General features: G+C 31.0%; 1 protein-coding gene across 2 annotated transcripts; it reads left to right on the top strand.

Moving 5' to 3' along the window:
• Nucleotides 1-11,966: 11,966 nt before the first annotated feature.
• LOC134721294 (tumor protein p53-inducible nuclear protein 1-like) lies at nt 11,967-17,720 on the top strand. Of its 2 annotated transcripts, none has more exons than XM_063584178.1 (3): nt 11,967-12,188; nt 13,050-13,178; nt 14,209-17,720. In XM_063584178.1, exons 2-3 carry the CDS (start codon nt 13,055-13,057, stop codon nt 14,646-14,648), a joined length of 564 nt encoding a protein of 187 aa, XP_063440248.1. In that variant the 5' UTR covers nt 11,967-12,188; nt 13,050-13,054; the 3' UTR covers nt 14,649-17,720. The 2 variants fall into 2 exon arrangements, with proteins under 2 accessions (XP_063440248.1, XP_063440247.1); XM_063584177.1 differs by having other exon boundaries at nt 14,023-17,720.
• The last annotated feature ends 1,196 nt before the right edge of the window (nt 17,721-18,916 follow it).

Raw genomic sequence — 18,916 nt, 5'->3', positions numbered from 1 at the left:
TATATGTTAATGGAATCCTTCTCTGAATACGGGACAAACATATTAGTAGTGGTAGACCCCAATGTCTAATGATCTTCAATTTTATACCGAATATTGACTGTAAAAAAAAAATGCTAACATTCCAATTTTCAATAACAGTTAACAGCAAATACATTATCACAATAACAGATAACAAAAAAACTAAAAGCCTAATAACAGCTAACAAAGAATAAGACAATAACAGCTAACAGCAAATATATTTTCAAAATAACAGATAACAAAGAATTAAATTGCCCCATAACAGCATAACAGTTAAACCCCTTGCCCCCCTCTTTGAAGGTCAATTAAAACTTGCGCGACAGTCATATAGATCATAAAATATTTCCATACACCAAATATAGATAATCTATTGCATATGGTTTTAGAAAAAAATACTATTACTAAACACTTAACTTTTACCACTGAACCATAAAGCCGGATCACTATTTCTATGTTGAGCTTTCTGCGATAAAAGTCGCATGCTCGACAAAAACGAATCATCAAACGCCCACATGAGTTCCCTAAAGGTTAAACGGGGATTAGAAAGATCTTTGACTTTGAATGATTTGAATACCAATGTTTCCATTTTCTGCAGAACAAATTGTTCCATTTTGGACCAGTTCTTACAAAAAGCTAAATCTGAAATTTCGACTGTAGCCTATATGCTCCGGTTATAGATGCCAAGCCTCGGACATGGCAATAGCATTTACAACTATGAAACAATGTTTAGATATGTTAAAACAATATGCTGTGCAAAAATTTGACAATTAATTGTATGCTGTTGCCCAAATGTAAAATGGTCTATTCCATACGTGTTCGAGGATGAACTTTGGTATATGAGGCTAGCTTTCATGGCTATTTTGTTTAATTTAAAAGCATTCTTCAATTGGTGTTAAGACGAAAATCGTTAATTAATATTGAACAAAATGTATTTCACATATTTGCTGAAACACCCAAAAGCGCTGAAGGTATTGCAAAGGTTTTTTTTCTAATTTTAAAGAACATATGTTGCAATTGTTTGAAGAATTTAGAATACACTCTATCACCAACCTTCGCATTTTGAAATATGTTTCTTCGTGCAGTTGAGATATTGTTACAAAACATTAGGACAGAACAGAAAGGGTATAGTGGCTTTTACATTTGAAAATGGTAGCTGCAATGCTGCAATGCTTTTTCATTACCAATCGGACGAATGTTAACATGGGTTCACCAATGTTTTTTCCCAACATTAGGTTTATTGGTAGATGACCATCCATTACCATCATGCATATGTTATATGATTAGTGTTAAGCTCAATCTCCGGCGCAGAGTTCATATCCGTTCCATACATGCTTTGCAATACTGCACTTAATATGACCTCTGCCACACATTGTCCGACTCCATGAGGAAATTTCCTCATGGCCGACAAGCATTCGGTATTCTCTGCAAAGTCCCTTGCGTGATACACAATTTAGCGAGGATTGTCGAAAAAATATTTGCGGAAGGTTAGGAGTAATGAGGTAAAGTGGCGATGGCGGAAATTATGAGAATCATCTCATCGCTTCATCTCCTTCAACTAGGATTGTCGCCAAATTGAAGTTTAAAAATTACTTTGACGAAACGTGCATCTGACGTAAACACAAAATTTCAATCCTGGTAACTATGAGGAGTATATTTGAAGCGAAAAAAGAAGAAATTTTATGAATTTTGCAGACAGGCTACATGTAGGCTACGGCAATCTTGAGTCTTTCAAGTATTTTATCACTCGGTTAGCACTTTTGATCCTGGTCTAGGATGGTAGTTGTCCATTCAGTATAGCTTTATGTAGTACTCCACATGGGTTTGTTACAATTTGCCGGGTTCATACATAAGAAACCCCTAAAAATCACACTTTATTTTACATCATACATGTCATAGTGCCGTGATAGACATATTTTAAAATAGAAGCATAGGCGGATCCAGGGGCCCTCCCTTTTCTTGAGAAAAAAAATGGTTGATTTTATAGGGATTCGCTGAAGCCTGACTAGAGTGGGCTCCCTTTGGTCAGTCAGATACCCCCCTTTATGAAAATTTCTGGATACGCCACTGAGGAGACAAATTAAGTGGAAACAAAGTACATGTAAGTGAAAGTCTTATATGTGTTTCAAATCATTATATTAAATTGATACAATGATTTGAAACACAGTTGCTAAGGGGGTTCTACCCTTGTATTTTTCCGGTTTTTTGTAAAACCCCTCCCTGTGTTCCAATTGTTTTTGCAAAAAGAAAAAAATTAGAAATGAAGAAAATCTAAGGTTGGGATTTCTGGAATAAAGTGCTAGGTATTACTAAACATTGCTAAAAGGCCACACTTAAAAATTGGTTGGTTTGCCCAAACCCTACATTAAATGGCTGAGACAGTGGGTAGGTAGACATTTCCTTTTTTCAACCAAAAAGAAATTGAAGTATCAGCTGTTTATTAGTCTTCCTGCCTATCTGATAAAAAAAGAAACTTCTTCAAATCAGGACAATAAAAATATTTTTATTAGGCAGCTATTTTCTGGGTAGGTAGGCTAAGGGTTAGGGCAAGCAAACATATTCCTTTTTATGGTCCAATGCATCCTTACCATTAGGAATCCATTAAACTTCCATTAAAAAAGGTACATGGCAAATATTAACAAACCTCTGTGATACCTGTATATTAAACAGCACAACCCTTTGTCAGAGGGAAAGCCTCTCATAGCTTGATGGGGTTGTACCTTACCTTATAAAAATTCCTGCTACCAAATGAGAAAAATATATTGCTTTGCTTCCATGAAGCCTATTCTTGTGCAAGCATTCTAAAGTACATAGACACCTACATGTATATGAAATAATTCTTTCAAATTCGATCTGAATCTTGCAGTATAACACTTGACAATGGTTTTATTACTCTACTTTTATTCTTGCATTATACCCCTTCTCTAATGTATCATATAATCTGGACTTTTACTGCACATAAACCAATGTCTATTATTTAATATACATGATTGGGGACTGGGTTTTAAGCTAGCAGATACCTTGGTAGATGTTACACCCAAATTATGTCCTGATACTCTTGGCATTATCAATAATTGATATTGGAGTTATGTGCACTAAACCAGTGATGAATGTATGTACTGTTAATCAATTGTTATTATTTCAAGTTGAAAAAAATTCTGGATCCATTATCACTGCTAAAAAAATAATGTCTCACTAGCAACAAACACATCTCATATTTTTTATTCAGTAAGCCAACAAAACATGGAAGCTACATTGAGCTTAAATTTATCAACTAGTTAAACATTTTACATGCCATATTGAATTCAGAATAAATTCAAAAACCATTGTCAGCACATTCACATACCCCATGTCCCCACATTGTCACTGGACAAACATCTATCTAGTATGTCCTTGTTGTCTACAAAGCTTAATAAGATTCTCTTGTGAGGTTTCATAGAATTTGCAATGAAAAACTATATTGTAGAAGTATAATTGAGGCCAATAAGTTCAAAGGGGAATAACTTCTAGAAAAAGAATTGAATCACAATTTCTTGTTGATATGCACATCTATAAAATTATATGAAGTTCTCTTACAAGTGTGTTTTCAGAGGAGTTGTGATGACAAGTTGTTGAAGACCAGGAATGACAGACAGACAAATGCATGGGTCAAAAACATTATCCCCCTCTGCAAGTTCATTGTGTGGGGTCATGAAATAATTGTCATTGTAAGAGGTAATAATACTGAACTTTCTCATGCATCAATACAACCATTTATTAAATCAAGCACAGACAATATGTACATGTATCCAGTGTGTGATGCATTTAACCCATTATAATTCATTTGCAAGACAACTGTTATTACTGCTTTCTTTTTGTTGATGGCAGATCTTTATTTGTAACTGAAGTATTTTATTAAGATTTTTGTGTTTTGGAATGCTGTCCAATTGACTCATACAAATTATTTCCTTGAATTCATATGCTTAAATCTCAAATCTTAGGTAAAAAGTTAAATCAGTTTTATCTGTAAATTACTGAAGTTATGAGTAGTATAAAGCAAAAGGCTTTTTGGGAAGTTTTAAAAATGTAAACAATGTGAAGGACATTCATATTTACATACTACTTGGCTAAAACTGATAAAATGTATTCTTTATTTCTATTTTAATTGCTAACAACAATATGTTCATGATAGATTTAAGAAGACATACAAAATTTTCAAAACAGCAATTAATAAAACTCATTGTAATTAATACATGTATGAAATGCACACAAATTTGGATGTGCAATTAGAATCACTCCAATTCACTCATTGAAACATGAATCATTTTTTTATGAGTTCTTAAGTCTTGTTTGTAAGTTCTTTTAAAGTGAGAGTCTATTCCATTTGTGTGTATAATCTATGCAGGTTTGTAATGCTTCTCATGTTTCTATGATCAGGTTAACATAATTGTATGCCATTGTTTGTCAATCCAGCCGTTTCAATGTCAACACTTTATTCAATATCTTAAAGGAGTAGGGGCATAAAAGACCCTTATTTGACTCAAATTAATATTGCTGCAAATTTAAAAGTCATCTTAATCCTAAACATTTAGAAATTTGTACAATCTAGACTAAGGAGCTAAAATAATAAAATAAGTATAACTTTAACCATATGCTCTGCAGGGAACAGCTGTATAAGACCGCAGATGTCCAATCCTGAACAGTTGGGCAAGTATTGACACAACATTCAAGCTTGATATAGCTCTGAATTTGGATTGTGAATAAATAGTTGACACAAAACAGGTTTCTGACAAGGAATGAATGTGGTCTTAAATTGAATTGGAAATTTACCTATTATTGTCCAACATCCAAAATCAAAATACATTGTTAGATTCAGCATATGAAATAACCCCAAGAATTCAGTTTTTGAAGAAATCTAATAAAGTTCCATTTTGAACCTTTTAGTCTTCAATGTATATCCATATATTCATTTTTTTTTAAATTTTGGACCTCGATTTAGACGAGTTTGAAAACTGGGCCCATAATCGAAAATCTAAGTACATGTTTAGGTTTGGCATATCAAAGAACCCAAAGAAATCATTTTTTGATAAACTCAAACTAAGTTTAATTTTGGACCCTTTGGACCTTAATGTAGACCAGTTTGAAAACAGGACCAAAATTTAAAAAAATAAAAATATAATTACACAGTTAGATTCAGCATATCAAATTAAGCAAATATATTTCAATTTTAGATCAAAGTTTAATTTTGGACCCTTTTGGTCCCTTATTCATAAACTGTTGGGACCAAAAACCCCAAAAATAAATCGCAACCTAACTTTTGTGGTCATGAACCTTGTGTTTAAAATTAATAGATTTCTATTTACTCATAAATACTTAAGTTATTGAGTGAAAACCAACAGAATTGCTTATTTATGCCCCTTTTTTTGCCCCTATATAATTCCTAATCTTTGAGACCCAAACCCCCCAAATCAATCCCAACCTTCCGTTTTGTGGTCATAAACCTTGCCTTTAAATTTCATAGATTTCTATTTACTTATTCTAAAGTGATTGAGCCAAAACCAAAATCAACTGCTTAAAAGATGTATTTGAGCCCCTTTCTGGACCCTTTTTCAAAAACCTCTATAATCAATCTCAACCTTTCTTTTAAAGTCATGAAGCTTATGTTTAAATTTTATAAATTTTTATTCACTTGTACTAAAGTTATTGTGCAAAAACAAATAAAAATGATTATTTAAGCCCCTTTTTGGCCCCTAATTCCTAAACCATAGGGACCAAAATCAATCTCAAGCTTCCTGTCGATGGTATGCATATGAACTACATGTATGAACCTGAGGAGTAACAAGAACTTAAAAGTTTAGGAACAGTCTTCAAAATCAGGTTAAGAACCAATAAATATGAACCATTTTGTATTTCAATTTCAGTTTCTGCAGTTAAAAGTCTTCCCTGTTGACTATAATATGGCAATATTAGTCTACTCATAATTGTAAAAGGTGGCAAATTATGGCTACAACTACAGTAATTGTTTACTGAAAACTAATAAGTTACAGCCTTTTTATAAAATGTGTTAACCAAACTGTAAGTTTATAAGACTTTGCAGTGTCTGTGCATTTTAATTTATGCTAAACAGATGGTACATGATTTTTTTTTCCTATCATATGCATTTTGTATAAAAATCTACAAATAAGTCTGTGTTACTATCTCATCCAGATGGAGAGTAACTTTTACAGGATAGAAATGTGTTCATTTTGGTATATTATCTGGTAGTTTAAACACCAACTTAACACCAACACCAATATGTAGAAAATCATAGTGATTTCAACACTATAAGAGGTGAAAAGCAAAATGTGAAAGCATTCTTTAATATCAATATCATGAATAAACATGTATTATATTTTATTTTCTAATTATTTTTTTTCATAAATGCCAATTAAATGAATTGTGTTCCTTTATTTATTTGAAATTAAAAAACAAAAGTCTATAGGAAAATATACAAGTTATTTTTCCAATTATTAGTAAAGAAACTATTATCCTAAAAATCATTGCTATTTTGTAAAATGATAAAAAAAAAAATGCTTTCATAAGCTTAACTAGCTTACATTTGTTCGTCTGCAGTTGGATTCCAACCAACATACAACAAGTGTATTTCCCTTATTTACAGACTTTATATAATGAACTTTGTTATTATAGAGCATAAATTTTATCTTCAAGCAAAAAAAAGGCTAGAAGCAACATAGGCCCAAATATGTAAATTGAAGAAAAAACAAAAGATAAAGCAATTAGTGAGTTACAAAGCTCACATTTGTTAGTCTGCAGTTGGATTCGAACCAACATACAACAAGTGTATTTCCCTTATTTACAGACTTTATATAATGAACTTTGTTATTATAGAGCATACATTTTATCTTTAAGCAAAAAAAAAAGAGGCTAGAAGCAACATGGGCCCAAATATGTAAATTGTAGCAAAAACAAAAGATAAAGCAATTAGTGAGTTACAGAGTAACAAATGGTGGCTTGTGCTTGATCAGTTGTTTGTATAGTTGTATACCAATCCCAAGTATAAATGAATACTATAATATGCTAGAAATACTGAAACCCTCTCAATTTCATACTTGGTTTCCTGCAAAAGAATAAAGCAAAATTAAATATGTTTATGGTGTATTTATCTTTATCATGTATATACAAATCAGGTCTTATCTTTATAAATTGGCATAATTAAAAAAAAAACAATTGTTACATTCAACATATATGCATAATTGTTTTAGTCTGATTCCTGTCCATCCACTTCTTCCTCTTCTTTCATTAACAATTTATAACTGTTCTCATGGTCATTTGAAGAACTGCAATTTAGATGAATGGTAACTTAAAAGTAAAGACAGTATTTTTAAAAGTGTTTAATTACTCCTATAGAAAATGTATGGTATATGTATAGCTAGATATTGACTCAATTTCTAAATACACTGTACATGTATGAACATCTTTTTACAATGTTTACTATGTATGATTTGTATGATCCTGTGTTTGCATGTAAATAGAGTAATTACACAGCAGATGTATATGAATAGCACAACATTTACAAACTATTTAAAACTTCAGTACTTTGTAGCATTATGAATTTTGTGAAGAAAACTTTGACATTATGTAATGCACTATATAAGAGAAGTTAATCAGTCTTAAACATTTGTGTTAAACTTTAATTGAAAATAAAATTGTCAAATATTTTATAATTTGATTGATATAATTAATTTCATGTTATACTCAGTAGTCTGTCTTTTTACTCCAGATGCCCCTTTAAGTCATCTTTTGGCATAACATTGTCTTCACTGCTAAAATGAAAGGAAAATATATATAGAAGCAGTAGTTAGAGATAATTTCCTAATGTATGTAGAGTAAGAATTTGGTTAGCTTGCTTGTTTTGTTTGTATATTGTACAATTGTTATTGGGATAACATTCAATTAAATTGAAATATAATATACAAGTTTAAATAACTATTCCTATCTACATTGTTTGCAGATGTCAATCTTAATCACAATTCTTGAGCTACATTGCAGGCAAGTCTACCAAAGTCTTATTTTACAAGCATTAGGAAATTAGCTCTAATGAGAATTATAACCACATTTCTGTTTAAGTCATAAACATTCAACAAGAGTTTATATAATATATATCATTTTTCATGTTCAGTATAAAGAACACATTCGTACTTATTCAAATATTATTTGTTTGATTGTCTAGAACTTTAAGTGTCAATAATTTCAGTGTGTTCATTATATTGACAGCTTACATTCAAGCAATCCATCATGGTATCACTTGGCCTTTGTAACAAATTCAGGGAATATTTTTTTGTGTCTGATAATGTCACATAGACTTAAACTACATCTCATTGTTGAAGGCCATAATGTGACCTATAGTTTTTAAATGTCTGTGTAATTTTTGTCTTTTGTGGATATTTGTCTCATTGGCAATCATACCACATATTCTTTTGTATACATCACTATGATTTCTATCTTTAAAATGAATAATAAAAAAAAAACAGATTCAAATAAATAGGCAAAACTTTCACCAGCTGTTTGTATGAGCCTATGTCCCTATCTATCCTTTCTTTGTGTGCATTTGTTTGCAAAACTGTAAGGAAAACTAACACATTTGTACCTAACAGAAAAAGACAATCTAATTAAAATTAAATCCTTTAATTGCTCCTGTTCTGCTAATTTTAATTAGATTGCAGAAAAAGATTGACTTTAAATAAAACTACGGTGAATCTAAGAAAGATTTAAGTATTGATTAGTTATGCATCATGACCTACTATCATTTAATTTTTTTTACTATCATATATAAATTGTAGCTTTCTAAACACTTCACTCTCTAGTCCTTGCTAGAAAACAGAATGATATGCAAGTACTTTTACTTAAATTACTCTGTTTTGTCGGTTGTGCTTGCATCCCCTGCTGAAATGGACAAACTGTTCAACATGGAACTGGTGAGAAACAAAGTACAAATTTGATAATCAGTGGCAGATTCAGAAATTTTTATAAGTGGGGGCCCACTAGCTGATGATAAAATAAATCTATGGGTATTGAATGTAGTCAAAATAATTATAAAAACATCTTCATCCTGACAGAAAAAAAATAAAAATATACTTGCATGACATCATAGTTATAAGGACTTAATTGTGTAGGTGTGAATGTGGAGAAGTTATATCAAAGAATAAGATTGTAAACTTTTAAAGTAAGTTACAACCTACATACATGTGACATATATCTTGATTTACAAATGTATCAATAGAAATGTAGAGGCTAGTTCAAATAATTATGACGTCTTGAAAGGCTATTATATTTTTTTTCTTTGACGCCTTATGTCGAAGTAAGGCGTCAAAGAAAAAAATATAATAGCCTTTGTAGAAGTCATAATTATTTGGACTATGTAGAGGCCAGCTGATGAAGTCCACTTATGGATGTGGGGTATTTTTGTTTAAGACCTTTTAATGGCTAGCAGGTTAGTTTTTACAGGTGAACAATTGTTGTTGTTATAAGTATTGTGGTTTTGTACACATAACCCCCACCCCTACATTATTTGATGACCCTTTGATAACTGATGCTAAGACCTAAGTTGGTAAAATAACCCCTGTCAATAATTATTCTGCTTATCAAATGGCTGATACTGATTTACATTTTTCTGCATAATACATTTTTGTCTTTGCTCCATCTTCTTCAGGGTGGGCTCATGTCAGAAAACATGGGGTTACATCAAACTTCACTATGACAAAACAAAACAAGCACCATGTTGTTTTTTCGCCGGCAAAAAAAAACGTGGCAGGGTAAATATTTAAAATGATGTCTCCGGGAATCTGTACTATTACAGGCATTACAGAACATAATAGTAATTGCAATTATAGGTAGAAATTAATATAAAATTAATATAAAATTAATGTAAAATAGTAAAAAATGGTAATTACGGTGACAAAATAGTCCCTTCACAACCGGCTGTGTTTACGAAAAAAATGTAATCTCTAACGAAAATGCAACTTTTAGTATTACGTTAATAAACATAGCAAAATTTTCTGTTTGATATACTTATCTTTGCAAAAATGAGAATTTCTATGTTTTTCTCCATAAAAGTATCTTAATTAAATAAACAGTAATGTAGATTTTGATTAGAGATTGGGAACAAAAAAGTACGCAAAAAAAGGTATGGCAGAGGTCATATTGAGTGTAGTGTTACAAAGTATTGAACGGAACGGATATGTGATCTCTGCGCCGGAGATTGTGTTAAGCTCAAATGTTTTTCAAATCTGAATTCCTTCCTTCTCCATGGTCTGCCTTGTGGGTTTTATAAATTTGACTGAACGCAAACAAATTAAGCAAACATACACAGACTTATAAAAACCGAAACGATATAGTCTATGATAAATATGATTGAGCAATTGAAAACATTATATGCTCAGTAAATCTTAAAACTTAACAGATAACTTCAAAATTGCAGGTTTGGGTCATCTGTCATAACAAGGGAAGAAATTCGTAAAATTCGTTTTTAACCAACCGTATAATTTGTCAGTTTGATATGACACTCATTGATTTTCATTATGACGTCTTGTAAAAATCAAAAAATACCCCCAGCACTGTCAGCAGACACCATGATTATCTGGACAATTCAAGCCAAAACTGGAATAGGAGAACAAAAAACTAAGAAATTGACAACGTTTTCTTTCTTATGATTTTTCTTTTTATGTTTCAATACAGTGAATTTCATCTTGTTAAACTGCTTTAATGTGTACTTGCTCTTTTTCATACGATTTAAGGAATAACAGTACTGTAGTTGAAGAGTTGCCACCGTCAATTGTAGATTTGACGGTCGCAAATGCAGTATTACTGGCGACGCGGAGCGGAGACAGTAAAACGGAGATTTGCGACCGTCAAATCAAAATTGACGGTGGCAACTCTTCAACTACAGTACTGTTATTCCAAATCTAATGCATTACAAAAAGAAAAAAATACGATAAAACTTGAAAAAATGTCTAAATTTGTCAAATAAAAAAAAATCCGCGAAACTTCATGAATAATTTTGGCACAAAGACGTCATGGCTAAACGTGACGTCATACAAACAAAAATATACAAACTGGAGGTTATTTCGTTACCTGTACGCTTCAAATTTGGATAAAATTACATTAAAACGTCAAATTCGAGGTAGGTGTTGTTTTATTTTTGATTATATAGTAGTAATCGAACATTTGTTGATTCATCATTTCAAAATGGCGGGTCTCTCCTTAGTTACGCCTGGTCAACTGTGGATTTGACGGCAACTGTTAGCCAATGAAAAATATTGTTACATCCAAATTGCATTAGAATTATATATAAGTGTTAGCAAATAGAAAGATCCGTGGTGTTAATTAGTTTTTGATAATTATTACGCCGGGGTGGTTCAAGTTTGAAAAGCTATTATTTTTTATCATGCCTTGCGTCGCAGTATAAATTTAAGGCATGCAATTGATTCATGCAACTCAGCAAAGCGAAGAGAAAAAAAAATTAAAAAGGCGTCGCAATACTTTAAGATGTCAAAGCAAATAAAATAAAAATAGGAGGGTTTCGACCCCCCCCTCCCTAAGTCTCGTCTTTTTTTCCAATCACATGACATTGTTGTTCTTCACTTGTGATAAAAATAACTACAAAATTGCAGGTTTGGGGCCATCTGTCAAAACAATGGAAGAAATTCGTAAAACTCTTGATTTTAACCGTATAATTTGTTTGATATGACACTTATTGGTTTTAATATTAGATTTGCTTCAAATTTATATATACTCTTCGAAATTTACAATCAATTTTTAACTGCAGTTCAAGTTCACTTGGTTAATAATAAGGGTGCCCTGAGCCATGTACATTGCATTCGTCGAACACAACAATAACACGTGTCATTTAGATGCGCACGCATTTTGGTTGCCATATAGGGCCTTATTAACCATCATAAATATTCATGATATTCCAAATATGGTGAGAACAAAGGAAAATAAACCAATCAAAATCCATTTCAAAAACGTAAACACAGCTGCCTTGTGAACCAGTGAATGCGTTGTGACTGGTGTTTGGGTTGAACAGCTGAGCAGAAGGTGACGCAGGTACATTATTCAGATCCTGTACGTTTATTTGGATTACATTTTCGACAGTTCACCTTAATTGTAACAGAACTTAGCTTAAGAAAGAATCGGTAAGTCATATTTTATGAAAATAATTGTTAGATTTGGAGAAATTTGCGTCGAAAGAGTTTGACAGTTGTGACCTTGTTTTTATAATGGCTTCGAGCAAAACTGACAACATCGGGAAATAGAAACATTCTTGCAAACTTAACGGACTTATTTGATTAAATATTAATGCATGATACATTCTAATATGTTATTGAAAAGAAGATTTTTTAAACAAGAAATTTGATTTTAATTTTTGCAAATTTCACAACATAACAAATCCCTTTGTTTATGTTTATGGATCTTTTGGGAACGACAGAGGGCGGTAACGCTTCTTCATTGATTTTTTTTCAAAATGAAATAATCGAATTTTGAAAATCTGTATTGTGATTTTCCTAAATGAAAATTACAAAATGTAAATCAGGACTGATGTTATTATTAAAACAGCTGATCAATCACTTTTCGTATATTGCCAAGGTCAGTTCATGATAGTTTAAAATAGAGTTCTAATTTTAGTAAATTATGTATTCGATATGATAAATATTCATGAACCGTACATCAGCTATCTAATATATTCTTATTGAATCAATATCTTTCTATGCTATCATCATTATTTGTTCTGCTTACAATCAGCTCTTTAATTTATGAACATTCATTACACTTTTAAGAAGAAATTATTGCTATTGAATTTTCAAGTGCATATTTCAAACATTGCATAACTTTAAGCCAATCTATAGAAAGTGGTTTCATCATAGCCTGCAATACACTAAAACTATTAAAATATAAGAAGATGTGGTCTGATTGCCAATAAGGCAGCTGACTTCACTAGAGACCAAATGACAGAAGTTGACAACTTCAAAAGCCATTTTTATTATTTTTCTCTTCAGAGACAATGTTCAGCAGTGTAACAAGTTATTTCTTTGGTGGATCAACTGATTCAGAGCAGAACGATGTTGATCTCCAGACAAAGCCAGCACCAGAGAAAGATCAAGACTGGATTCTTGTCGATTTACCAGGTAATTGGAAAAAATAATTAAAATATAAATCAGGGTTCTCACTAAGTATTTTTGAAGGCGGGTTCATTGTTATTAGGGACTCATCATTTTTGGTCTTAGTGAGTCCAACAGTTAAAGAAGAGGATATTTAATTGCAATAAATTATTGATACATCTTTGGACTCACCAGTTTTGAAAATGAGATTTCATGGGTCCTGGCCTTGAAGGCATAAAACTTTGCTCAGTGTTCGGAGCACAAAAATCATGCTCGAAACATGAAATCCAGCAATTTGATTGGTTGGTTCTCGAGTCTGAGTACAAAAATCATGCTGGAAAGTTTTATGACCGTGAGGCAAGGACTCATGGACTCACCTTAGAGAGAACCCTGAGTCAAAATTTTAAATATATCATTATCAATAGCAAAACTAAATGTGGTGATGTAACATTCTGTTGCATGTTTTAAAAAAACAACAAAAAAACTAGCAAGCAGTTTATTTCTAACAATACGTTAATATTAGGGAAAAAACCCACCAGACAGACCATGCAGACAGACATACAAAAAAAGATTTAAAAAAAACATTTACAATGTACATGTTAACTCCCCTTTTATATCCAAAATTTTAATGTACAAGCATTTTGATAACTTCTTGAGCGATTGAGTTACAATCATTAATGTAGTCAAAGTAAATTGATTTTAATTCTGCCAGAAATTTATTGAAAAAAGAAATCACTAATACATTTTTTTTGTATATGGAACATTCTAAAAAGTAGTCAAATGAAATTCTATATATGTTGTAAATTCTTGTGAAAGATAATGGTGAAATTATTTTGGTATCAAAACTGCACAGTATCATTGTTGATTGCAGAGAAATCACCTGTGCCTTCTATAATACACACACCAGTATGTAGTGATAGTGAATCGGACAACCAACGAAGCTCAAACAATGGTTCTCCGTGTTCTCAGGGTTCACCTGTATCACGATACTGTTTACATTCTAAAAAAGGTTGTTATAATGAAAATTGGATAATCACACCTCCACCATGTTTTCTAGCAGGGGGAAGTAACTCATCAAATGTAGAGATGACACCAATGGAAAATTTATTAATAGAACATCCAAGTATGTCAGTCTACAACAGCCGATGTTCAGGCAGCACAGGTGATGCAAGTGACTTATCTGAATCATCCAACGATGATCAGTCGCCATCAGCAACAAGAAAAATCCTTCCAAGAAAAGTCAAGACTGCAATGGCACGACAAGATCCAAGGAAACCGAATGCAGTGGCAGCTAGAGCTGGATTGGTATCACAGATCCAAATGGTTAAAAGTTCTCAAAGATCTCTGAAACAATCCGACAGCAAAAAACTTTCACGTCATAATCTTCAACGACTCAATAAATCCTTAAACCACCAGATCGGAGGTGGTAAACCCTACAACAAATCAGGACGCATTCATTGTCCAGCTGGACGTAGCAACGCTCAGATGAAGCACTGATTGAACTCTTCCAAAATGTTAGCAATAAATGTTAAATTTTAGTTTTTAAGGTGTAAGAAAGTAGATATTTTATTCCAATTTGTGTAAGTTATTTTATTATTGTTGACATACACTTTGATCCTGTTAGATTATGTTGTTATTTGTATCAGTTTTTACAGTGTTATAAAATAACCTCAGTTTAAATGCATAAATTTTAAACTTTTGTGTAGTCTGCAGTATAGTCATGACTTAGAATGCTTTTTGATCTGTATTAAATCTTGCAACTTTATGATTTATTTTTATTTTCATTGCTTAATTAAGTAATCATTAAATGTTCAAGTGGAAACGCTTACTTAATACATTGTACATGTAACGTTTGTTATCGGTAAATCATTTTTTTCTGTGTGTCTGATCAGTGACGATGTAACATCCATGTAATAAGAATTTTACTGAAAGGTATATTTGTTGTACATGTATATTGTACAGATGTAAATAATGAAAAGAAATATCTGCATTTGTCATTTTTTTTTTAAGTATGTTATAAGACAATGTACATGCATGTAAAAGAACATATTAATAAGAACTTATGTATTGATTTAAATAATGCTAAGAAAAGATGATAGGAAATTTGCTTATGAAAATCATATTCAGTATGACAAATATAAGCTGTATATATTTATTTTAAACTACGCGTGTTACAAATAATTTTAAACTAATTGAATTTGATGCTAAATGTGTGCAATAAATAGATTTTATTACAATTAAATTCTAATATATTTATATCTTTTAAGGTAGAGTAGAATTTGAAAATACTATGTATGTTATCAGGAAGTTTTTAATCTCAGAATGTTTTTTTGTACAGAAATCATTGTAATTTTTGTGGTGAAAACCTGACAACAACTAAATTGTTTTATGTAAATTAGATTGAGGATTCAAACTCATAAAAATGTATATCACCCACCAGCTAACCTTTATTCAAATTGTTGAGTTAAGAAAATGTTTATACCAGCTCTATTAAAACTAGATTTGTGTTAAATTTCAAACCACCGTATGAACTAGTAATGTTTTAGAAATAGAAGCTGACACGTTTTGAATTTCAAACCATCGCCAAATCATTTATTTTGCTTACTTTTTAATTTTAAAAAATCATGTACAATTCTCCACATGTTTTTTAACCATATGATGCCAGTAATTTTAATGACTTAAATGCCATCCCATTGTGAATAAAATATCATAATTTTACCATCACACATGTAAATATAAATCATCTATGCAGCTTTACATCGTCAGATTATGATCGAATCTGTGATATATGATATAAAATTCATTCAAAATATTCTCCACAATGGGTATAAGAATATATGCGGGTCTAAAATGTAAATAATTAGCTAAATTCTTGTAAATATTGAACTTCAATGTCTCTACTAACAGCAGAAGATAAGAGACTCAGAGAGTTGAGAAATACATCTTTTTAATACTGCGTTAAAGATTGGATAAAAGTATAAGAGAAACATTAATTGCACTTGTTATACTAAGGTGTTGACCATTTATAGAGCTTTAGTAGATATTTTTTTTATATTTTTAAAGTCAGATATGTTCCAGAAAATATCCTGATTTAATATATTGTAACTGGTATGTTTGACAGTTGGAACACAATTTTCTAAGATCTTCTGGTGGAATCAAATGGCAATTCTCAAATAAGTTTTGTGGTCTGTGAAATTGACTAAGGGTTTTACAGTCCGAAACTTTTTCCTTCTTTTTGCTGTTGTAGAATGCATTTTTTTTTTTTTTTTTATCAAAATGCATTTCAAAATTTCTAAAAGTTAAGGAATATGAGATACTCTTATGTCTTGAATGGGCAAAAAAGTCTCAAAGACTAAGGTAGCAATATATGTAACATGTGTTATGTTAAAATATCCAATCTGTCTTATTTTTATCCAATCTTTAGTCAGACTATAGCTTCAACAACACGGTAAAAGATCTCAGTCTTTTTTGTTTGGTGCATACTTTTAGTGAGGTCCAGAGTTGCGAGAAATAGTTATGTGGCCAAGAAATGTCTGAAAGAATTTGTTAAAATGTGAAAATGTAACAATGAGTGAATAATCTTAACATTAAAAATCTAAGTAAGCCAGCAGTCAATTTGAAACGTCCAAATTATGTAAATGCAGATTTTTTTTTTACATTTTAAAAATATGATATATTCTATAATTGCATGTTCCATTTTTTAACACAAAAAAAATGAATAAAAGATATTAACAAAAATAAAAAATAAATTAAAATCAGAAACAATTGTGACAAAAATGGAAAAAGGTAAAATAGTATAAAAAAAATGAGAAAAAATGTAATAAAAATGTAATAAAAAATCCAAAATATTTGTCATAGAATTTAAACATACATGTTTTTTGTATACATACACACACTACTGTCTCCAATCCTCAAAGAAAGTTATTGTATTGGATACCAGTACAAAGTTAGCTAACTGTTTTTTTTATAACCTTTACAAGCTTAGTTACTATTGAGTAAATACAATTCCTGGCTTTGTCATAGGTAATAAAATCACAAATTTATTTTATTTATATGTACTAAATTTTGTAAAATCATGGCCAAAACTTGAATGAATTACTTCAACATTAATTGAATAAATTTTTAAGGTGGTCCATTGTCCAGTCACCACTGTCTAACAGGATTTATCCTAAACACCTGATTTCAAGAAACCTTTTTGGCTTTTTCCTCAGAGGTACCAAAATTAATGTAGTCTTTTGTAGCAAAGTTACAGAATAATTTTGGATAATACAAATAATTATGGTTATCAAAGTTGAAATTGAAACAATATGTGGTCGTTATTTTTTTTCTTCATTGAAAAATGTAGTTCTGTTATTTTGTCAAAATCATAAAGTAATGTCAATCTTGTCAAGTTTAAAAGTCTTAAACTGAATTTTGATCATCAGTAGATTTTAGACATTTTTATTAGGGCTAAATCTGTTCCTTTTGATAAAGTGATGTTAATTTGTGTATGATGTTGTGAGAGAGATATTAGGAAATTACTAAATGTGTATTTTATTGTTAACACAACAATAAACTTGTTGCAGTTTATCTTTTGCTTTTATTATTCATCATTTTGACAACTCATTTACAAAACAGAGTGCAATTTAGCTATATCAGAAAAAAAAGTACAAATTATACATGCCTGTGGAAAAAATAACTCTATGCATTTAAATATATCATGCCTCCAGTACCTCATTCCACAGTTGAACTTTGGAATTGGTTTAGAAAATAAATGCACAATATTATGAAAACAGATGTTGTGTATATTAAAAAGAAGATGTGGTATGATTGTTCGATGAATCAGCTCTCCACCAAGTGTGTCCATATGTTATAAGTGTAAATAGTATCAAAGGTACCAGGATTATAATTTAGTCCACATGTTAAAAAGTGTAAAATCAATTGAAATTGCTATGGATAAAACAATGTATGGAGTAAATATTATTGGAGCAGGTGACCAACATCACATGGCAACCTGAAAACAAATATAGTGGTCACAATATCTTTATTGATGATATGGAGCTCCAATTTAAAAATGGTCAGTTGTGAAATAACAGCAGATATTACCAGAGATCTAACATGAGTCATATTCAATAAATAAACATACACCATTTGGAAAGGAGGAGACAAAGTATGATTGCCAATGAGACAGCTATCCACTAGTGTTAAAATGAAGTAACAAAAAAATGTTAGGCTACAGTACAGTCTTGAACAATGAGAAAAACTCATACCATTTTGTCAGCTATAAAAGCCCAGACAAGAAAATGTGAAGATATTTGAACAAGATAACTTTAGCACCTATATTTTAAACCAAAAAAATGCAAAAAAAAAGAAGACAGACATGAACATACAACTCCTGTACCACAGGATCCTGACATTTTCACACCCATGGAAGTTATAATTAACAGACCTAAGTCACCTTTAGAGGTATGCTGTATCCATTTACAAGACTAAGATTGATCTGAGTTTTTATATGAAAATTACTCAACAAACAATTAAATGTATAATGAAATCTACATCTGAAAGTGGTATTTGTTTATCTCTTGCATTCCACAAGAGCTACACCAATCTGTTGAAGAAAAAATACCAGAGGTCTTCTCAAGGAATTGATAAGAATAGTACTACATTTTTATCATATATACATGTAATCTTTCAACACTTTGGGATCATTCAAGTTCAGTTTTGATTTGAATCATGGTTTCAAAGGAGAAGCTTTGTATTGGATTATTTTGTATGGACAATGCTAT

Source organism: Mytilus trossulus, chromosome 6 (assembly GCF_036588685.1).
Source record: "Mytilus trossulus isolate FHL-02 chromosome 6, PNRI_Mtr1.1.1.hap1, whole genome shotgun sequence".
NCBI lineage: Eukaryota > Metazoa > Mollusca > Bivalvia > Mytilida > Mytilidae > Mytilus > Mytilus trossulus.
The sequence above is the reverse complement of the archived record's forward strand: the minus strand, read 5'-3'. Positions and strand labels throughout refer to the sequence as shown.

Bases quoted from the DNA above. Each gene is read 5' to 3' on its own strand.
- LOC134721294 (XM_063584177.1), top strand. From the start codon at position 13,055: ATGTTCAGCAGTGTAACAAGTTATTTCTTTGGTGGATCAACTGATTCA. The intron at 13,179-14,022 runs GTAATTGGAAAA...TGTTGATTGCAG, and splicing joins GATTCTTGTCGATTTACCAG to AGAAATCACCTGTGCCTTCT.